At 43.0% G+C, this 23,120-nt stretch overlaps 1 protein-coding gene and 1 long non-coding RNA gene across 16 annotated transcripts in view; one reads left to right on the top strand and one right to left on the bottom strand.

Annotated features, from left to right (window-relative positions):
* SH3YL1 (SH3 and SYLF domain containing 1) overlaps positions 1-21,628 on the top strand; it is a 49,761-nt gene extending 28,133 nt beyond the window's left edge. For 8 of the 13 annotated variants that reach the window (XM_050753208.1, XM_050753213.1, XM_050753211.1 and 5 more), the window contains 7 exons: positions 3,382-3,494; positions 4,425-4,553; positions 6,461-6,629; positions 7,622-7,700; positions 12,342-12,398; positions 19,911-20,018; positions 20,775-21,628. In XM_050753208.1, coding sequence (XP_050609165.1) covers positions 3,382-3,494; positions 4,425-4,553; positions 6,461-6,629; positions 7,622-7,700; positions 12,342-12,398; positions 19,911-20,018; positions 20,775-20,965 — 846 coding nt within the window. In that variant the 3' untranslated portion in view covers positions 20,966-21,628. The remainder of the gene's footprint in view (positions 1-3,381; positions 3,495-4,424; positions 4,554-6,460; positions 6,630-7,621; positions 7,701-12,341; positions 12,399-19,910; positions 20,019-20,774) is intronic. The other 5 variants (XM_050753219.1, XM_050753217.1, XM_050753215.1 and 2 more) reach the window with 4 other exon arrangements.
* LOC126933474 (uncharacterized) lies at positions 12,719-14,436 on the bottom strand. 3 transcript variants are annotated; one of them, XR_007718619.1, is made up of 4 exons: positions 14,340-14,436; positions 13,320-13,419; positions 13,080-13,159; positions 12,719-12,759 (listed from the first exon to the last, which is right to left on the bottom strand). It is a non-coding gene; the product is annotated as an uncharacterized LOC126933474 (long non-coding RNA). The 3 variants fall into 3 exon arrangements; XR_007718617.1 differs by lacking the exon at positions 13,320-13,419 and adding an exon at positions 13,840-13,919; XR_007718618.1 differs by lacking the exons at positions 12,719-12,759; positions 13,320-13,419 and adding exons at positions 12,804-12,879; positions 13,840-13,919.
* Positions 21,629-23,120: the final 1,492 nt, after the last annotated feature.

Here is a 23,120-nt window from a genome sequence, read left to right on the forward strand (position 1 = left end):
CATAAGAGCCAGTGTAGCTACAAGGTCATGGGCAGAAATGTGTATTTTCTGAGTGTGTAAGTGGCAAGTATTCTGCAAGGCAAATTTGTTATCTAAAAATACATATAAGACACAGGTTATACAATCATTGGCGAAAATGCTTAACTTTGCATAAGAAAAGCTAAATAATTATCTGTCATTCAGCACCATAATCCTCAGAAATTGTCTATATGTAAAATAAAATGAACAGTTGGCAAGCGTCAAGCTGAAGCATCGGGTGTGGGTCAGCTATCTGGTAGATTTAGTTTGTCCTACAGATCTTAAGTGTATTTTATTTCATAAAATGATTCAAATTGAACATTATTAAGAACATGCTTGTATCAGGAACTCTCTTAGGGCCTTTCAAGTATAATCTCATTTGGTTATAACAGGATTTTTCTGTCACTCATATGAAAATGTTGACTTGAGAGCATTGATTTGATTAAAAAATGTGAATAACTGTATAATGAAGGCATATTTTAAACACGAGTCTGCTTGACCTTTGCATGTTGTATTGAACTGATTTCAATTCATCCCTAAACAGCCTTGAATGTGTGCCACTATTATTACACCCATTTTCCAGAGAAGGAAATTGCAGCTTTCAGCAGCTCAATGATTTGCCCAAGGTCGCACAGCATGCAAAAGGGAGTTGTGGAGTTCCCACCCAACTAGTTTTACTTTTGAGCCCAAATACTGAGCCCCATGCCAGCACTCTGTCAACTTCCAGGTGCACCTGACACCTCTATCTGATTCTGACGATCGTTCCATGAGGTGTGGGTCCTGGTAAAGCAAATATTAAACACAGAGTGGTCAGAGACACAGAGGCTGGTTAGAAGACCACAAGGTCCACAGCTCTCGAGAAACGGAGCTGGGATGGACATTGGTTCTCCATACCAGGGGTGCCCTGGCCAATGCTGCCTCCCCTGACCCATGCTGCCTCCCCTGGCCCATGCTGCCTCCCCTGGCCCATGCTGCCTCCCCTGGCCCATGCTGCCTCCCCTGGCCCATGCTCCCTCCCCTGGCCCATGCTGCCTCCCCTGGCCCATGCTCCCTCCCCTGGCCCATGCTGCCTCCCCTGGCCCATGCTCCCTCCCCTGGCCCATGCTCCCTCCCCTGGCCCATGCTGCCTCCCCTGGCCCATGCTCCCTCCCCTGGCCCATGCTGCCTCCCCTGGCCCATGCTGCCTCCCCTGGCCCATGCTCCCTCCCCTGGCCCATGCTGCCTCCCCTGGCCCATGCTCCCTCCCCTGGCCCATGCTGCCTCCCCTGGCCCATGCTCCCTCCCCTGGCCCATGCTGCCTCCCCTGGCCCATGCTGCCTCCCCTGGCCCATGCTCCCTCCCCTGGCCCATGCTCCCTCCCCTGGCCCATGCTGCCTCCCCTGACCCATGCTCCCTCCCCTGGCCCATGCTGCCTCCCCTGGCCCATGCTGCTCCCCTCGCCCATGCTCCTTCCCCTTGCCCATGCTCTCTCCCCTGGCCCATGCTGCCTCCCCTGACCCATGCTGCCTCCCCTGACCCATGCTGCCTCCCCTGACCCATGCTGCCTCCCCTGACCCATGCTGCCTCCCCTGGCCCATGCTGCCTCCCCTGACCCATGCTGCCTCCCCTGGCCCATGCTCCCTCCCCTGGCCCATGCTGCCTCCCCTGACCCATGCTCCCTCCCCTGGCCCATGCTGCCTCCCCTGACCCATGCTGCCTCCCCTCGCCCATGCTCCTTCCCCTTGCCCATGCTCTCTCCCCTGGCCCATGCTGCCTCCCCTGACCCATGCTGCCTCCCCTGACCCATGCTGCCTCCCCTGACCCATGCTGCCTCCCCTGACCCATGCTGCCTCCCCTGACCCATGCTGCCTCCCCTTGCCCATGCTGCCTCCTCTAGCCCATGCTGCCTCCCCTGGCCCATGCTGCCTCCCCTGGCCCATGCTGCCTCCTCTGGCCCATGCTGCCTCCCCTGGCCCATGCTGCCTCCTCTAACCCATGCTGCCTCCCCTGGCCCATGCTGCCTCCCCTGACCCATGCTGCCTCCCCTCGCCCATGCTGCCTCCTCTAACCCATGCTGCCTCCCCTGGCCCATGCTGCCTCCCCTGACCCATGCTGCCTCCCCTCGCCCATGCTGCCTCCCCTGACCCATGCTGCCTCCCCTGACCCATGCTGCCTCCCCTGGCCCATGCTGCCTCCCCTTACCCATGCTGCCTCCTCTAGCCCATGCTGCCTCCCCTGGCCCATGCTGCCTCCCCTGGCCCATGCTGCCTCCTCTGGCCCATGCTGCCTCCCCTGGCCCATGCTGCCTCCTCTAACCCATGCTGCCTTTCATTTGATGGGTCATGTTATTTTTCAGGTCTAACTTTGTGCTTCCACACTGCAGTAATGAATTTGAGAAACAAATGATTTCGCTGTGTTGACTTGCCTTGAGCATTCAGTTGAATCTCATTGTAGTTTCTGCGTTTATTTAGAGAAAAATTAAGTCTGCTGGGCTCAGTGGCTCACGCCTGTAATCCAGCCCTTTGGGAGGCTGAGGCGGGTGGATCACCTGAGGTCAGGAGTTCAAGACTAGCCTGGCCAACATGGTGAAACCCCATCTCTACTAAAAATACAAAACATTAGCAGGTGTGGTGGTGGACGCCTGTAATACCAGCTACTCGGGAGGCTGAGACAGGAGAATCACTTGAACCCTGGAGGTGGAGGTTGCAGTGACCTCAGATCATGCCGCTGCACTCTAGCCTAGGCAACAAGAATGAAACTCTTTCTCAAAAAAAAAGAAAAATTAAGTCATGGAAATAGGCATTCCTAGTGGAAACTACTTTGCTTTCTGATATGTTGAGCTTCTGTGACCTATAGTGAAGTGGCCCAGGTTCAGCTTCCAGTAAGGAGCACACCACTGGCCAGGAGGGAAGTACAGAAAGTCTCTCGGGACCTTCAGCTCCGTCATCCCTGGTGCTGTGCTCTTCGGGCTTGGCTTGTACGAAGTGTTTAGTCTGATGAGATCAGAGAGCATGTCGGATCCCTTCCTCCAACCTTCGTTTGACTTGTTAGCACTGACAGTTTACCTAACCCCACTAAACCCTAGGATCACCACCTACACGACCAGGTTGTGTGGAAGATTAAAGGACAAGATGCAGGCAAACCTCACAGTATCCACATGGTGCACAGTAAACGCTCACTGGGGTTTGCTGTAATTACCTGTGGCAATATTGGCTTCAAAATTCATCAGCTCAAAATAAAAAGATGGCTCTTGTCTCACATTCTTTCCTGTTTCTATTGGTGTTTTGCTGCAATGCATACGGTGTAGTTGAGTTTTAGTCAAGATGAGTTTTAAATGATATTTACTCTTAACTATTTTTAAATCAGTGGGTTTCTACACTTTAGGTATCAGACTTAGTGATAATTCTGAATTATGACCGTGCTGTGGAAGCTTTTGCGAAAGGCGGAAATCTAACCCTTGGAGGGAACTTGACTGTGGCGGTCGGGCCCTTGGGAAGGTGAGTTCTTTAAATAGATGTTAGACAGTAAAGGTTTAACAACTGCATGTTTTATTTTGCATTAATAGGAAACTTGAATTAAAATGAACAGATTTATACATCTCCAGATTTATACATGCCCAGAAGATTCGAGGTCATCACAAATAGGAAATTCGCAAAACACAGCCAGTGAGATAAGCTAGAAAATCTGAAACCAGAACACACAAGAAATAATGAAATGTTTTAGAACCATAGGCCATTGTATCTGTCAGGCTTGAACATAAAATCCACCTTCAGCTTTGAGAGAGCCAAAGGCAAGTCAGATTTTATGATAAAGTTCAGCTTCCATTAGGAAAGAAAGAGCTTTTTCAAAGTAAATCATAAAAATTGGATATGGATGTGTTTTTTTGAGCCGCGTTTACGGTACTTAAAGTGTATTTTTCTTCTCTATTAATGAAATGCTAGTCTTGGATTAATTGTGCAATGTAGAAATATTTTATACCCACACTATTTATAGAAATTACACAGTAAAATCATCTAAAAATGTTCTTGGTTCCATGAAAATACTCAATGCAAAAAGAATCCAAATTATTTAGCACTCTTGAGATGTATTTCCCAGTTTTAAGACAGGACGATCCAGTTGGAAAATATCAGACTTACAAATTTTTAAAATATATTTACACATTCTGCACTGTACTTTTTGCAACACAATTCTATATTATCACAGCCTTCTGTAATAACTTCATGTATGTTCTTCCCCCTGGCCTGTTTTTCCTCTAGGCCACATTAAAACATCTAATTTAGGCCTACAGTAAGTAAAACATAGAAACAGCTGAAGAAGGTACAGAACAAGATAATTCATTTGAGCTGGAAGAAGAGTGCTATTTAAATAGTTATCTTCGGGCTTAGAGCTGCTCACAGCTTTGTGACGCAAAATCTTGTGCTTTGCAGGAACTTGGAAGGCAACGTGGCCCTGAGAAGCTCGGCCGCCGTCTTCACGTACTGCAAGTCGAGGGGACTCTTCGCAGGCGTGTCTTTAGAAGGCAGCTGTTTGATTGAAAGGAAAGAAACTAATAGAAAGTCAGTTCAAGTTAAAGTGATTTTAATTGAAAGTGTGATGAGAAAATAATACTTAAAGAGTTGATATAATTTGCAGAGTACATTTATATATCCTTTTTACAACGTGGTTATAAGTGTGTCTCTTACGTTTAAAAATTAAATATATAAATAATATATGCTCATGGAAAATGCAGAAGACACACAAAAAATAAAAGAAAAAACATTCGATCCCTTTGAAAGACTAACACAATTCACATTTTGCTTTACTGCCTTCCAACATTTTCCTAAGCGTGATTTTTTTTGTCTTACCATATATGATGGTAATCACCATATATATTCAACTGTAAATGCTGTTTTTCCACTTCGCATTTTAAGATAGCTGGACCATCGTTCTCAGCAAACTGTCACAAGGACAGAAAACCAGACACCACATGCTCTCACTCATAAGGGAGAATTGAACAATGAGAACACTTGGACACAGGACAGGGAACATCACATACCGGGGCCTGTCGGGGGTGGTGGGGACTGGGGGAGGGACAGCATTAGGAGAAATACCTAATGTAGATGACAAGTTGGTGGGTGCAGCAAACCAACGTGGCACTCGTGTACCTACGCAACAAACCTGCACATTGTGTACGTGTACCCCAGAACTTAAAGTATTAAAAAAAAAAAGGAAACGTAAGCGTAAGGTAGTAATACCCTTAGTTGGATGCACCGATTTCAGTGATTTTCAGATGTTTGTGGAAGGCACACCAGTTACAACTCATGGGTCAGTCGGTGTTCCTTGTTGTGAGGTTTCCTGTTCTATACTCCACCTTTGTCTTTTCTCTATGTCAAATAGAGAACAATTTAAAATACAGAAATACAGTTTGATTGAAAAAAAAAAAAAAAAGAATCTGAAGGTACCCAAAGAGGTAAAGGGAAGCTTCTACTTTAAATTGCATCTGGCTAATTTTTCCTAAAATGCAAATTAAGTGGCTCTAAATTGCCACTAAAATATGTGTGAAGGCCCAGAAAGAGATAAAGAGCTAAGACTGACAGCAGGACTTCTTCCAGAACCTGCAGAAGTTCCACTAATTGCCAGCCTGATGAGGCTGGCCCCGCTGGCATTGGCCGTTAACATTCGCCACGCGTGGCAGACAGACCCGCCACTATCCGAGACAAAGCACCCAGTGTTTACCTCACTGACTCACTCAGGAATCCAACAGCACTATTTGATAAAGCTAAATATAAACCACAAGAGGTAGAAAATAGGAGGGATGGGGAAAAATAAGGTTTGCAGAACTATTCATCTTATAAAATCAAAAGTGATGTGTTGACTCCTGGTTTTATTAATTTGAGAAAAGTTAACAAAAGAATACTTTTAGAAACTTCTGGTTTGAGGCTGTTGGCAGGCCTTCCCACTAAAGTTCAACTAAACCCTGGATAAACTAAAACAAATATGTTGCTTAATGAATGACAGGGCCTCCAAGCATGTAAGGTAAATGTTTATTTAATCTTGATAAAAATAAATATTTTAAGGAAATTACAAAGCCACGGTTATAGGCACCTTTTTTAAAGAAACTTAAAAAGTAAAAACCTATAAAAATGTATGTGCTTGTGTGTATATTTATATGTGTTTATATATGAGTATGTGTGTATGTATATATGTGCAAGTATAAGTATTTCTATGATAATGTGGATGTGCTTTTTATGTTAACAAAGAAAGGATCCATATAAGGATATTTACGGTAGTTGCCTGTAGAGGTGAACTTGGGGTACATTTAAGACTTGAACATAGGATATTGCTTAAAGTTAATGTTTAAAAAGTAGTGTATATGAAGTGCTATATATGAATGATTATATATACACACCGTGTGTGCACACATGCTGTGTTTAGAAAAGATTTGTGTATATTGAAATGTTTTTAATTTTATATTTCCTATTAGATTTTATTGTCAAGATATCCGAGCTTATGACATTTTATTTGGAGATACACCGCGGCCTGCTCAAGCTGAAGATCTTTATGAAATTCTTGATTCCTTTACCGAAAAGTATGAAAATGAAGGACAACGAATCAATGCAAGAAAAGCAGCAAGGGAGCAGAGGAAGTCTTCTGTACCGTTTGGTTTTATGTTCCACTCAGTATTCTCAGAAAATCTCTTTCTGTAGAACATTCTGTCCCTGATCTCAGGTTCCCAAGAACCTACTAAGCCTCCTTCGTAGTTTCACTGACTTCACATTCTTGTGAAAAGGTCATGCTACCTTGACATTTCCTCTATACAGATTTCAGGGAAAGACGTCATTTGTCTTTTGTGGTTGCGTTTCTCCAAGGATGGAACTTGGTTGTATCAATAATACAGATAATGTTTGGGAGGCCGAGGCAGGCGGATCACTTGAGATCAGGAGTGTGAGACCAGCCTGGCCAACATGGTGAAACCCTCTCTCTATCATTAAAATAGAAACAGTAGCTGGGCATGGTGGCGTGTGCCCGTAATCTCAGCTACTAGGAGGCTGAAGCAGAAGGATCACTTGAGCCCGTGAGGTTGCACTGAGCCAAGATCATGCTATGCCATTGCACTCAGCCTAGGCAACAGAGCAAGACCTTGTCTCAGTAATAACAATGACATGAATAATAGTTGCAGATCCTGGCGCCTTGGTACGTTAGGCCCTGGGGCACCAAGGAGTTCGTGTGCCTTGTTCATGGGGCTCCACAGCCCTTTCAGAGTTGGTTTGATGCCTGTTTCATGGAGTAAAAACTGAAGCCTAGAGTTTGTCTGCCACTGCCTCTGCCAGTCGCTTGCTAAGCCAATTACTACAATTACCATCCCTGCAACTCGCAGCTCCCTAAGACCTTGCACAGATGGTCAGAGGTGCCTGGGGGACGTTGGCTTCCAGGCATGAGAGGAGCACACCCGGTCCACATCTGAGTCTTGTCGTCCAGTTCAGTTACACAGAGTCCAGAGGGATGCATATGAGCTTTGAGAGTGCCTCATTACTAAGCACATATAATAAAAGTTTGCTAAATAAACTCATTAGAAAAGAGTTATGTGTGCCTAAGTAAAAACAAGATTTAAAATTACGTGTATTTATTTTTTTGTTTCTCCCAGGCTAAAGAATTACCTCCAAAGCCACTGTCGAGACCACAGCAGTCACCTGCACCAGTCCAGCTGAACTCTGGCTCTCAAAGTAAATATTTTTGTTGCAATTAAAATGCAATTGTAATTAAGTAATTATTAAATGTTATTGTTAAGAAATCAAAATACATTGTTAAACTTTAGAGTTAAATAGAAGAACTAACATATTTAAGAGAGTAAAATAAGTGCTCAGCCTCTTCTAAATACATGAGACAAATTGTCATTGCTATAATTTATTAAAACTTCTGTTTCTATTCATAAGATACTTTCTTAAATCTACAAAGATATTTATCTTTAAAGATTTTCTCATTTATTTTCTTTGCCATTTCTTTCAGAAACCGTTATCCTCCTGATTTGAAATGACAACAAAACAAGCCTGTTTTTTTCTTATATACTCACACATTTGTAATTCTGAATATCGGTTTCAACATAATGTTCTTTGGAGCTCAGGATTTCATAAGATGGTTTTTAAACTAGATGACATTTATAAAGCACCAGGCTTTGGTCTTTATCTTTTTTTCTATCATTCATTTTGTGAATCACTCTCGTGTGTCTGTTTTTTGTATATGGAGGTCACCAGTGAATAGGAGGATGTTGAAGTAGGGACTTGGAGGTGATGGTTGACTGTTATACAAGAGTCATTGTGCTGTGGCTTTGGGTGCACAGAGGTGATGTCAACGTAGATCTGGCCTTTAGAGAACTTTCAGAAGAGGAGGAGAGAGATTACATGTAGAAACATAACTGCTATTAGTAGGAGAAGGCATATGCTGAGTTTTGCGGGGAGTAAATAGTAAAGCTCTGCAGCAGGCAGGAAGCTCGTCCTCGGGCTGCTCCTTAATTTTCTGTATTCGTTTCCCCAGCTTTGAGCCCAAGTCCCTCATATGATTTTTGGCTGTGCCTTTGTCTGGTCTAGATGTGGCCCTCCCAGGAAGATGCTCAGGAGCCAGGCCTGTTCCTCATTGCCCACCTGCCCCTGCCCCTGCGTTGTCCCCTGTTCTTTTGGGATTCGGGTGGTCGGCCCACTGCTGATTCATGTTCACATGATTGATTTATTGAAACTCGTGTTTGCAGTGACTAATGAGATGTGAGCACTGAATTTATTTTTATTTTAGATCTCAGTGATTATATAAAATTTGACCCATATGTATGTTTTAAAATATATAAAATGTCCTCACTGAGAATGGATACCTGCACATGCATGTATAAAATCCTCTCACTTATAAAAATCCTCTTAGTATCAAGTCCTTATCAGTGTGGATTTAAAAATGACTGTGGACCTTAACGTAAAAAATGCCTTTCAGTTAACGATTGAAAAGCTCCGAAGGCTGTTTCTGCTATAGAACCCCCTTCAGCGATTGCCTGTGCTGGCTTCTGGGTGTTTCCCACCGTGACCTCGTGTGTTCCCCGAACCCTTTCTTGGGGAGACGAGCGGTGCCCTCCCCATTTTGCAGTCACAGCTGTGTCCCTGCCGGTGTACAAGTTAGCCTGGCCACGTTTCTGCAGCCTCAGCCTCACTCGACAAATCTTCTCGGCTTCATCCTTTGTGGCTACGCCCCTACAGGTTTTCCGTGCAATACCATCGTTTCTCATGTGCTGTATCTCTCAAGTTTTGAACATCAGTTTTTAATTCAGTAAACTAAAAATTTAAAACTGGTGTCTACTTTTAACCTTTTATGTTAAACCTGACCTTTTCTTAAGTTCTTTATTTAAAAACTAAGTATTTTCAATTTATTTACATATCCTTACATATATATACACACACACATAATTTTATATAAATGCACATATGTTCATATGGATGGTCAGTGAAGGCAGTATTTTTTTTCTTTTCCTTTGTCGTGTTGCTTCCTTTTTTCCATTTCACCTGTATTTTAACTTACAAGATATCCTCCTCTACCCTGATTTCAGGAAAACCAGGTTCACAACATAAATTATGAACTTCCACATTTTTTTCCTCCATTCTTGTGTAGTCCTACACATGACATGTACAAACATATACATAAACATGGCCAGAATAGTTTTATTTTGTCTCATAAAAATGCTATCATCTTATACGTGCTTTACTGTATCTTCTTGATTTATTTATTTGTTATTTGTTGGTTTGTTTTGCTCAACAACTCCACATACAAATCCCTAAGTCAACTGGTATAGTTGTAATTGCTTCTTTTTAGTAATTATTTAATATTCCATGGCACAAATGTATATAGTTTACTCAGTCACTCTCCTATTAATGGATATTAACTTTATTTGAGATTTTTTCCATGCCAAACAGTGCCACAATTGATAGACTTCTAAATTAATATTTATATATACTGGCACTTTTATGTTTTTGAGATAGTTACCATGAGTGGACATAATAGGTCAAATAATATATTTTTAAAGTTTTAACAGATTTAGCAGATTACTTTTCAAAAGTTTTTACTACTTAGAGTCTCATCAATCATTCCCCACCATAACATTCACCTGCATATGCGTTCCCCACCACAGGCATTCCCCACCGTGTGTACCACCCACCATGCGCAATCCTAACCACACATACTCCCCACCATGTATACATACTCCCCCATAACCTTCCCACCATGATAGTCCCCAGTATAGTTGCTTTCCACCATAGGCATTTCCTACCACGCACATTTCCCACTAGACTCCACCATATGCATTCCCCAACATGTGTCCCACCCACCATGTGCATTTTTCACCATGGTTACTGTCCACCATATGCATTCTCCACTGTATACATTCTCCACCGTGTATACTGCCCACCATACTCTCTACCATGTATACCACCCACTATGTGCAATCCTAACCATATGTCCTCCCCAGTATCTATACTCCCCCGTAACCTTCCCACCAAGTCCCCATTATATAGGCTTCCCACCATAGACATTCCCACTATGCACATTCCCCACTGTACACATTCTCCACCATTTTCATTCCCCACTGTGTGCATTTTCAACTATTACATCCGTTATGACATTCTTCAGCTATATCTTCCTCACCACTATTAGTGCAGAAGCATCTAGAAGATTTTGCCAGTCAAGGCTAATCACATCTCCTTGTTAATTGGATTATGTTTATTCCCATTAGTGAATGTAAACATCTCTTCATATAAATTGCTGGTGCTTTGGATTTAATCTTATCTGAAAAGTCTCTTCATCTCATTGGTCTGTTTTTCCTATTGGGATATCTGTTGCTTTCTCAATTTATGGAAACGTTATCTATATTACAGGTTTTGTTGGACATTTGGGTTGCAGCATATTTCTACATTTATCATTTTTCTTTTGATCTTGTTTTTTGTAATTTTACTATATGAAAGTTTTAAATTTTATCTAAAAATATGTCTATCATTTAATTTTTATAGATTTGGATACTTTGGTCATGGTTAAGGTCTTCCCACCTCCTATACAAGAGTGTATTCATAGGATCCTAGATTTTCTTGTGATTTTTTTTAATCTTTGCATTTACTGGACACTTAGTCTTCATGTAATTTGAGATCATTTTCCCAATTTTCCCCTCCTCCCAAATATGCAATTCTAATTGAAATAGTATTATGTACTTGCATCCATTCTATAATTTTTCAATGCTAATTACATAATGTTACATGTGTACATTGATTAATTTGAGATATAATAATTTTACCTTTCATGCTTTCCATTTGTTGAGATTTTATTTATGTCTTTCAATAAGATTTTGTCATTTCTGTGCCTTTTATGTTAAATTTGTTCCCAAGTACTTTGCGATTTTGATTTGCTATGGCGAATGAAATGCACTTTTCTATTTCTATTTAAATACCGATTTTCACAGTTAAGGAAATCTTAATTTGCTTATATTTTGTTTGTCTTATATCTGGTCACTTGCCCAAAAATATTTCTAATCCGTTTTTAAAATAGATTCTCATGAGATATTTGTATCCTTTTCCCCATCCCACCAATGTTTATTTCTAAATTCTTACTTTCACAAATTTCTTAGGCCAATGACCTTCAAACTGGTGTATGCCTGTCTTTAGGAGTACGCGGAGACTGCAAAAGTGGGTGTGGGCACAGGTCACTTAAGACACACCATCTCCAGATCTCCAGCTCCTGGATAAGTTCTTTTCAAAGCTGAACGCGATGTGCAGGGTGTGCTCTTCATCTTCTATACTGTTAGCATCAGGTTTTCTACATTTGAATAAGAAAAGCAACCCCCCAGACCATCTGCCTTTCACTGTTTGTCTTCTATACTATAGAAGACAACTGATTCTATAGAATCAGTTTTTCTACAGTCGAAGAAGAAAAGCAAACCCCCAGACCATCCTGCCTCTTTCTACACTATGTTGCCCCCAGAGCGTCAGAACAGGAATCCAATGTGAAATGTGGATGCGGTTAGTGAATGGCTCTTGTGCACAGTAAATCCCTCCATGAATCAGTGATTTCTGTTTCTTCTCCTTCAACGCAATTGAAGAAGGACCTAGTAGATTGTCATCTGAATTTAATGAGAATAGTGTGTGTGCTTCTGTGTCATACAGATATCAGGTATTTATATCTACCTTACACTTCATGTATCTTTTGGCTTTATTCAGGCACAATCAAATGATGATCCTATCAATTTAGTGATTTAAAATATTGGCTCAGCCAGGGCAGGATTTGGCAATTTTGTGTGTTTTATATAATATGTACTAATAAGTTCTCAAAATCACCATTCTCTTTTTTGGCAGGTAACAGAAATGAATATAAGCTCTATCCTGGACTTTCCAGCTATCACGAGAGAGTTGGTAAATCAATAAATCTATATGTTTTAAATTATTCATATTCATTTTGTGATCACAAACTTCCTAATTAATCTGATAGGTTATGAAAATCTCTGGGAAGTCTTCAACCCTTTTCTTTAATTTATAGAATATTCACATTATTTTGAGAAGTACTTCATTTAGAAAATGCTATGCTTTTGTTGTCTTACTTGCCTTTAAGATAGTGAAGGTGACAGGAAGCTGACGGTCAGTGCTGACTGTGTAGGGAGCGTGTGCTGGGGACAGCGCTGCTGAGCCCCAGATAGAAGCTGACGGTCAGTGTCATCTGTGTAGCGTCAGTGTCGTCTGTGTAGGGTCAGTGTCGTCTGTGTAGGGTCAGTGTCGTCTGTGTAGGGTCAGTGTCATCTGTGTAGGGTCAGTGTCGTCTGTGTAGGGTCAGTGTTACCTGTGTAGGGTCAGTGTCACCTGTGTAGGGTCAGTGTCGTCTGTGTAGGGTCAGTGTCGTCTGTGTAGGGTCAGTGTCATCTGTGTAGGGTCAGTGTCGTCTGTGTAGGGTCAGTGTTACCTGTGTAGGGTCAGTGTTACCTGTGTAGGGTCAGTGTCACCTGTGTAGGGTCAGTGTCGTCTGTGTAGGGTCAGTGTCACCTGTGTAGGGTCAGTGTAGTCTGTGTAGGGTCAGTGTCGTCTGTGTAGGGTCAGTGTCACCTGTGTAGGGTCAGTGTTACCTGTGTAGGGTCAGTGTCGTCTGTGTAGGGTCAGTGTCGTCTGTGTAGGGTCAGTGTTACCTGTGTAGGGTCAGTGTCACCTGTGTAGGGTCAGTGTCGTCTGTGTAGGGTCAGTGTCGTCTGTGTAGGGTCAGTGTCACCTGTGTAGGGTCAGTGTAGTCTGTGTAGGGTCAGTGTCGTCTGTGTAGGGTCAGTGTCGTCTGTGTAGGGTCAGTGTCACCTGTGTAGGGTCAGTGTCGTCTGTGTAGGGTCAGTGTCGTCTGTGTAGGGTCAGTGTTACCTGTGTAGGGTCAGTGTCGTCTGTGTAGGGTCAGTGTCACCTGTGTAGGGTCAGTGTAGTCTGTGTAGGGTCAGTGTCACCTGTGTAGGGTCGGTGTCACCTGTGTAGGGTCGGTGTCGTCTGTGTAGGGTCGGTGTCGTCTGTGTAGGGTCAGTGTCACCTGTGTAGGGTCAGTGTCACCTGTGTAGGGTCAGTGTCGTCTGTGTAGGGTCAGTGTCACCTGTGTAGGGTCAGTGTTACCTGTGTAGGGTCAGTGTCGTCTGTGTAGGGTCAGTGTCACCTGTGTAGGGTCGGTGTCGTCTGTGTAGGGTCAGTGTTACCTGTGTAGGGTCAGTGTTACCTGTGTAGGGTCAGTGTCACCTGTGTAGGGTCCATGTCGTCTGTGTAGGGTCCGTGTCGTCTGTGTAGGGTCAGTGTAGTCTGTGTAGGGTCCGTGTCGTCTGTGTAGGGTCAGTGTCACCTGTGTAGGGTCAGTGTCGTCTGTGTAGGGTCAGTGTTACCTGTGTAGGGTCAGTGTCGTCTGTGTAGGGTCAGTGTCACCTGTGTAGGGTCAGTGTCACCTGTGTAGGGTCAGTGTCACCTGTGTAGGGTCCATGTCGTCTGTGTAGGGTCCGTGTCGTCTGTGTAGGGTCAGTGTCGTCTGTGTAGGGTCAGTGTTACCTGTGTAGGGTCAGTGTCACCTGTGTAGGGTCCATGTCGTCTGTGTAGGGTCCGTGTCGTCTGTGTAGGGTCAGTGTAGTCTGTGTAGGGTCAGTGTCGTCTGTGTAGGGTCAGTGTTACCTGTGTAGGGTCAGTGTCGTCTGTGTAGGGTCAGTGTCGTCTGTGTAGGGTCAGTGTTACCTGTGTAGGGTCAGTGTCACCTGTGTAGGGTCCATGTCGTCTGTGTAGGGTCCGTGTCGTCTGTGTAGGGTCAGTGTCGTCTGTGTAGGGTCTGTGTCGTCTGTGTAGGGTCAGTGTTACCTGTGTAGGGTCAGTGTCGTCTGTGTAGGGTCAGTGTTACCTGTGTAGGGTCAGTGTCGTCTGTGTAGGGTCAGTGTCACCTGTGTAGGGTCAGTGTCACCTGTGTAGGTCAGTGTCACCTGTGTAGGGTCCATGTCGTCTGTGTAGGGTCCGTGTCGTCTGTGTAGGGTCAGTGTAGTCTGTGTAGGGTCAGTGTCGTCTGTGTAGGGTCAGTGTTACCTGTGTAGGGTCAGTGTCGTCTGTGTAGGGTCAGTGTCACCTGTGTAGGGTCAGTGTCACCTGTGTAGGGTCAGTGTCGTCTGTGTAGGGTCGGTGTCGTCTGTGTAGGGTCAGTGTTACCTGTGTAGGGTCAGTGTCACCTGTGTAGGGTCAGTGTCGTCTGTGTAGGGTCAGTGTCACCTGTGTAGGGTCAGTGTTACCTGTGTAGGGTCAGTGTCGTCTGTGTAGGGTCGGTGTCGTCTGTGTAGGGTCAGTGTTACCTGTGTAGGGTCAGTGTCACCTGTGTAGGGTCAGTGTCGTCTGTGTAGGGTCAGTGTTACCTGTGTAGGGTCAGTGTTACCTGTGTAGGGTCAGTGTCACCTGTGTAGGGTCCATGTCGTCTGTGTAGGGTCAGTGTCGTCTGTGTAGGGTCAGTGTAGTCTGTGTAGGGTCAGTGTCGTCTGTGTAGGGTCAGTGTTACCTGTGTAGGGTCAATGTCACCTGTGTAGGGTCAGTGTCGTCTGTGTAGGGTCAGTGTTACCTGTGTAGGGTCAGTGTTACCTGTGTAGGGTCAATGTCACCTGTGTAGGGTCAATGTCACCTGTATAGCGTCAGTGTTACCTGTGTAGGGTCAGTGTCGTCTGTGTAGGGTCAGTGTCGTCTGTGTAAGGAGCGTGTGCTGGGGACAGCGCTGCTGAGCCCCGGGAGCTATAGCGTCTTCTGAGGAGCACGTGATCTCCTTAACACTTGCTGTCCAGAAGCTTTTGAATTTACAATGGAGATAAAATGCCAAAGTTTTCTAATTCTGAATTACAATTTGATCCTTATTCCATTTTCTCTGTGTTTTAGCACCATAAATTTTATAGTTCTAAGAATTTTATTTTTCACGTTCAAATGTTTTGTTATTATTGGGAGCTGCTTTATAAAACTTGTTAAGATCTACCATAGTGAAAATGGTCCTTCAACCTGTCTTAAATACTCTTCAGAGGTTCCCTGGAAAGAATTGAGCAAATGTGAGTGGGACACAAATTGAGGGCAAAGTTAAACAATCATAAAATAGCCTGTTTATTTTTTCACATTGAATACTTTCGTCACTGGAGTCACAAAGCCGTATGCTGCTGGATATATACCTGTCGGAGAATTAAACATTTCATGTAAATAAAATTCCAAAAACTTAGGTACTCAAGCATATCTTAAAAATTTATATCATGCAGATAAAAATATGTCGAACAGGTCTCTTAAGCAGCATCCCCTGAAGCGAGGCCAGCGTGTTCCTGACGGGTTTAGGGTTGGTGACCTTTCTGTTCACCCTGGTCTCTCCTCCTGGGAGCCCGCTCCGGTGTTTTTCCCAGCTGGTTCTCCTGTGGGGCTTGAGCGTCTCTCCTGGAGTCTGTACGGAGAGCAGGTGTGATGGTCTGGCTCACCTGCAGAAGATGCCGTGGTCCTAGGTGTGCAGAGAAAGCTCTGAGAGGTTTAAAAATGTGTTTCACCGTTTGTGGTTCACACCCATGTTACAGGCCACGTTAAAGAGACATGAAAAGTTTGGCCTTTGGATACAGGTCCTTTAGAAGCAAAAGTGATTAAGGTGTAAATGTTGACACCAAGACAGCGTAAACACCTCCATTTTTATCTTACACAGCCTCTTACTTTTAAAGACTCAAGATCAGACTTAGACTTAGGTGCCTAGTTGGTAAAGCACTCCTGAACTTGACAAGGTCAGCCGACTGGCTGCACTTGCCTGGGAAGGGAGGGGTCCCTACAGAGAGACGGAGCTGAGGGAAGCTGGCTGCAAGAGAGCTGAGGCCACGGATCCCGCAAAGAATGCCGTGGTGATGTGACGCTGGGAACTAGAGTTCCTTTCTCTATTAGAAACTTCCTATAACTGGCACCAAGGAAAAATGTTTCATGATAAGAAACTAAACTCTTAAGTGTGCTGTGGCGACAGGGGTTCCAATTTGAACCCCCGTACTTTCACTTACCACCTGTGGGACCCAAAGGTAACTTCACTTGCCATGGCTGGTTTCTCGGCTGCTTCTGTGTTTGTATTTGAGGACAGGGCAAGGTAAATTGTAACTCAGTTACGACTGAGATAATATTCCTTTAGCCCATTCTCCAAAGAGGTTCTTAAAGAAAAAAAATAAAAGGGAAGACTTATAGTCCACTTTTTAAATAAAACTTACTTTACGTTACTGTATTTTTTTAAAAGCAGCTGTGAAGGCATTAACCTCTTACCAAGGATTTCCTCATGTTTTCTTACCATCACTGCAGAGAAAAGTCACAGTTACATGGCCCCAGAGCCCGAGCCTTAAATTGAAAACCTGATGAAGCAGGACACTCAGTCCTCCACGTGCGAGCTCCTGAGTCTGTCTCAGCCCCACAGAGGGGCTGTCAGGCGTGATGATCCGCTTCATCACCTGTACTTTCCTCCCACCATCTTTTGGCTTCGCCCTTTGGAAGGTCCAGCTGCGTAGTTCTTGGGCCTCTCAGGGAGACAAGACTTGGAAATGCACCGTCCAATTTTCTGATCTTCCCTCTAGGGACTCTGGAAGGAATGGTTTCATAACCAAAAGCCTGGACCCTCCAACGTCGGCATTCGTCCCCTTCCTCTTACCCATCCCATAGTTGTCCGGGGTGGGGGTTCTCCACCGGGGCGGTACGCGCAATTTAGGCTGGATAACACTTTGTTGTAGGGGCTGTCTTCTGCCTCATAGGGCTCTTGGCAAAGGCTGTGTCCCCTAGTCGTGACCTTCCCAAGGCTGTGATTTTTCTCCTGAAACAGGTCAGGCCAGGGGTGCTGGCTGCAAGGAGGCTACCTTATGCAGGCTTCGTGAGAAAGTGGACTGGAAGTGAAACAGGGACATCCACAGACCAGCCTTTCTAATCCTGGGCCTCAGGGCAGCTGCCAATCACCAGTGCTGACTGGAATCTAATTCTGCTTCCTGTTTGGGAAACATAACCCCTACCAGAACTAAACTGGAACATTATGAAGGAAATGGCCAGTTCCCTCAAAGATCCTTCCGGTTTTGTAAGCTCTTGAGTATGAAGCTTAAAGGCATATGTTGTGCAGAAGGAAAGGCCCCTGTGAACGCCCAGCTTTTCAGTAACTCAGTGGGGTTTGCTTCCCGGTAACCAGGAAGGTTTGTCTTCGTGGAAGGAATCATTACTTGGTTCACCTTTTTTTAGTGAACTCATTTGTGGGCATTAAACTTCTCCTTGTTAAAATTATTTCTAATATTTACATTAAAGGGGAACTTTAAGTCATTTGGAGTTTTTCAAAGAAAAAACTAACAGGGCACAGCACTAACTGGCTTGTGAACTGTTATCTCAGAAAGCAGGTAGGCTCCTGGATCTGCTGGCCTCACTCCTGTGATTTTCATGTGGATGGAGTTTCTCCAACAACTGCTCAACTCCTGACGCTCCTGTACTCCTCCTCAGGAGGCAGAGGCATTTACGGTGAATTGGGTGAGGAACTGGGTGAGGAATTCAGCACAAGGAACAGTCAACACACATCTTAGCCTCAGTAAAGGAAAAATGTGAGATCCCGGCCCCTTCAGACCTTCAGTGGTGGCCTTGCCTTCAGCTGCACCTGGAAACCACCCATGTTGCTCCTCTACCCTCCTCTCCCACTCTGCTTTCTCCTCATTTCATTTGGAATCTGCACTTCAGAGAAAATTAGACAATACCGGAATGTGAGGGCAGGGACCAAACCAGGTCTGTGATCTCTCCTTCTTTCTCTTTCTTAGTTCATAATATATTTATTTCTCTAATTATTCATCATAAAATATATTCCTGAAACTGCTTAGAACCAATTCAGTTATCAGGGATTACCCGGAACCACTTAGAACCAATCCAGTTATCAGGGATTACCCGGAACCATAGCAGCAGATGCTGTTATTTGTACAGTCTGGAAACCCAGTGATGCAGGGCACCATGCTAATCCTCCTTGAACATTTGCCTCATAAAAGTAAAATGCTGTGATAAATGTCAGTTTGGTCTGTTGAGCACAGTTTAATATTTGTGAGGTTGTTGAGGGTCTTGGATGACCTGGAGACAAGTTTCATTGGATCCTGATCTTGGACAAATTACTCGGCATCTCTAAGGCTCAGTTTCAAATTCTGTGACGTGGGATAGGAGTAGCTGGCTCATGGCAGTGGGCGGTGTAAGTGGAGCGTGTGTGAGTGTCTGCCACGTGCCTGAGCAATTCGCGGTGGCTGCTCTTCCCAGATGCACATCGATCGGTGCTGTTATCATTGTCATCGTCCTTATTATGCATTTTTGATCTTACAAATGAGACTGCAATGTATAAATGCATGGTAGCTAAGATGGCTACAGCTCCCAGCACATTCCCTGATGTTCACAAGCACTCTTTTAACCCACTTCTTCCTGTTATCTAACGTGTCTGGGAGACAAGAGGGAGGAGAACAGAGTTCCTGGAGGGTCTTCACTGATTTGGTCTGGTTAATTAAGATTCAACTTTATTAGTGGATATCCTAAATATAATCATGAATGAGAGATTTCCAGGATGGATTTTTCTTTAGCATGAGCTTGCATCCTGATCTGATGACAGGGAAGCATGGCGTGAGCCCTGTCTAGGGTGCCCCGTCCAGGGCAGAGCACAGCCCCTTTCGTAGTGCCTGGCAGTGACTGCTCATTAACATGTGTGGAATTTAATCGTATACTCAGAACGTTTAACTTACTCTATTGTTTCTAGACTATGTCAAAATTTTATTTTGGTGACATTCTTTTAACCTTGTTTCTTAAAATTGGTAAACTAAAAGTAAATATAGGATGAAATAAAATATACAGAAATTATTTGTATTATAGAAAAAAGTAGTTATACCAGTATTATCTCTAGTGAAATTATTATTAGGATTATTTCTTTAGAACTCAACTAGATGGCACGTACTTTAAAGACAGAACGGTAGCACCATCTTGTGTGAGCTACAAATTCAGTATTTTAGTCAGAGTAGTTTAAAGTGTTGACTATTTTTATTTCTTACGGATGGACCAAATTCACTTTATTATTATTATTATTGTTTTATGGGTTCAAATAGGACCTGGCTCTAGAGTCTGGTTATTGGTGTTTTCTCTATGTCTGTGCATCTAATTGCCTAATTTATGCACAGAATTATATGACGTGTAGAAGCATCAAACTCAATTTAGCTGAGTGCTCAAAAACTGTCTGTTTCATTATATTTTTATGATGTTATATGGTTTATAATATTTAATGTCCTTTATTCATGTTAACTGCTCAATTCTCAAAGTATTTTCTTCCTTCTGCAATACGTGGATATACACATTGCATTGAAGTACTTGTGAAACATGTAGAAATGCTCCTGCCTGTGCTAATTCCAATTTATCTCTGATATTGAGAGGATGGATCAATTAAGTACAGAAATGTAAACAGCCACAAAGCCCAGGGAGAAGAAATGTCTGCTGATGAAACAGCAAAATATAACCGGGCTGCAATCTTCAAGCCCAGTGAGTAAAGAGCCAGGTTTTAAAGCTGACTCCCCTAGGGTTTGATCATGAGCTCACATATCTGCCTTTCTCCCACGTCTGCCATCCATGAAACTGTCACAGCTATCTTAGCCCCTTCCAGCTGCTGTAACAAAACACCATAGCCCGGGCAGCTCATAGACAATGGAATTTTGTTTCTCACACTTCTGGAGGCTGGATTCCAAGATCAAGGTTCCAGGAGACTCAGTGTCTGGCAAGGGCTTGGTTTCTCCTTCAGAGTTGGTGCCATCTTACTGCGTCTTCACAAGGAGGGAGTTGCAAGAAGCTCCCCTCAGGCTCTCTCTGTAAGGACACTGATCCCATTCTTGAGGGGGAAACCAAATGACCTCATCAGCCCCTGGAGACCCCACTTCTAACACCATCACCTTCGGGTTGAGGATTTCAACACTTGAATCTCAGGGGGACCCAGACATTCAGACTACAGCAATGACTACTCTATTAAAATGGAAAAATATATAAATTGTATTATCTCATAGATGATTCAAAATTTAGAAAATTATAACCAGAAGCATGTGCTAAATCCTTAGGTATATAATGTGCAGAGAAAAATAAGTTTAATAATGTGATGAAAATTACACAGACTGTGTGTTGTGGTTTCTGCCAGCCTCCAAGACACCAGCATGCCAAGCCCTAAGTGGTTAATTTGTATCTTACCAGCAGATACCCCAGTTTCTCCCTTAAAGAACATAAATATGTGAATACTTTTTCTTGTTTCAGGCAATTTGAATCCACCCATAGAAGTGACAGCGCTGTATTCATTTGAAGGACAGCAGCCTGGGGATTTGAATTTTCAAGCTGGAGACAGAATCACAGTTATATCAAAAACAGATTCACATTTTGATTGGTGGGAAGGAAAGCTTCGAGGTCAGACTGGCATTTTTCCAGCCAACTATGTAACCATGAATTAAAGTGTATACTATTTTCTTCTTTGAGAATTACCAAAAAAAATTATTTCTACACTGACAGGATTTACTAGTTAAGCAATGTTTAATATAAATTTTAAAAACTTCTGTTCTACACAATTTCCATTCAGTATGTAAAAGATCTTGTTTTTCTATATAAAAAGAGTTGACTGACATATCTTTAAATACTTTGTACTAACTTTATCACACATGCTGTGCCATAGACTATCCTACAATTTATGTGCTCATAGTTCTTTTGTGAACATTTTCAAACATCACTAAGCATTTGATCTGGCAATGTATATGGTAGCTGTATTTTAATTTGAGAATCTTGAGGGTAGAGCCACGAATTTCAATGCATACATTTCCATTTGCAAAGTGACTGGAGAAAAAGAAATCAGCTTAAATGAGGTATGAAGTAATGTTTAGAGTTGTAGCTATTAACTAGAATATGAATCCTTAGAAATCATATTTATGCTTTCAAAAATTGTACTATGCATTTATCATAGAAATATGATTACAAAGAAGTCTGATACCGTGTCTTTAGACATATGACATCTCTCAACTTTTCTTCCTTATGGGGCTACATTTGTTCATTTCCATCAGTAGCATAAACTTACGGTGATGTGGTAGACTTGTCTGTAAATAAAATTTTTAAAAGTTTACTAACTTAATATTTCAATTTTGTTCTTATTTTTTTTGTAAGGTAGGCAAAGGTCCTGTGTCTCATATGCAGGGTGAAATCCACCTCCGTTTTGGGCTACCTGAGCTCTTCCCTGAACTCTAGACTCCCCTCTCCAGCTATGCACTTGAGAGCTCCATTTGGACAAGGAACAACACCTCAGCCCTCATGGGTTTAAATCCAAACTCTTCTTTCTCCTCACTTAGCCTGCCCCTCCCACAGTGTTCCTCTTCAGTAAATGGAAATTCCATCCTTGGATTTCCTTGGTCCTTAGAGTGACTTCAGAGCCAACTTTCATTCTTCTATCTCATGGCCTCTGTCAAATCCACCAGAGACTATGTTGCCTTTCAGACACTCGCTGACCCAATATTTGCACTCCCCCTGTGCCCACCCTGAAGTGAGCTGCCCGCTCAGCCCCAGCTCCCGCGTAGACTCCTTGCTTCAGCCCTGGCTTCACCCAGCGAACCCTGCTGAGAGGAGCAGGTGCACATTGCACCGTTTGTCCTGCTATTCGCTCCTCACTGCCTTATGTCATACACACACCTGTGCATTGGCCTTTTTATTGATTGTACCTTCTTAAGACATGGAAAAGGAGAATGAAGATCCATGTTATCTTCACCCAGCGAGAAGTAAAACAGTTATTTCCTACTTTCTGAGCCCTTTCCAATCACCACTTTCTCCTTCTAACTCAAAGGGAATCATCACCCTGAGTCTGCTGTTTTTAATGCTATACTTTTCTTTACATTTTTACTACATATGTTTGTGTCCTTAAGCACTATATGGTATTTCCTTCCATGCTTTTAAACTTACAAAATTTAAAGTTTTAAATTTACAAAAGATACGATAAATTCACTCATTTACAATGGACTTATTGTAAAGAAACTATGCTTTATACGTTCAAGGAATTAAAAGAAAAGGTGGAGAACTTCAGCAGAAATTTGACACTATAAGAGAGAACTAAATGAAAAATGTGAGACTGAAAAGTAAAATAAACTAAGAAGACAATCAATGGATTTGACAGTAATTTAGACACAGCAGAAAAAAGAATCATTGACCTGAAGGCAGATCAGAAACATACATCCAGACTGAGAGTTGAAAGGACTGAAAATACTAGAGAAACCAAAAGAAACTATGGGATAAGGCAAGAAGGTATAGAAAATGAGTAGTGAAGGTTCTAGTCAAAAAGTAGACAGAAAATCAGGCAGATGCTGTACATGAAGATCAAATGCCAGAGCATATTCCAAAACTTTAAAAAGACATTGAACTACAGATTGCAGAATTACTATGAACTCCAGGCACAATAAACACAAGGAGAGTCACATATGTGCACATCGTTATAAAACTGCTAAAAACCACAAAGATAAATCTAAAAAGTAGATCAGAGGTTAATGGGTAAAAACGCACACTTAGAAAAAATAAGACCAAGTGGCTTATCGATCATTAGGGTGACTACAGTTAACATTAATGGATTATACATTT

The sequence above is a fragment of the Macaca thibetana genome, chromosome 13 (genome assembly GCF_024542745.1).
Source record: "Macaca thibetana thibetana isolate TM-01 chromosome 13, ASM2454274v1, whole genome shotgun sequence".
Taxonomy (NCBI): Eukaryota; Metazoa; Chordata; class Mammalia; order Primates; family Cercopithecidae; genus Macaca; species Macaca thibetana.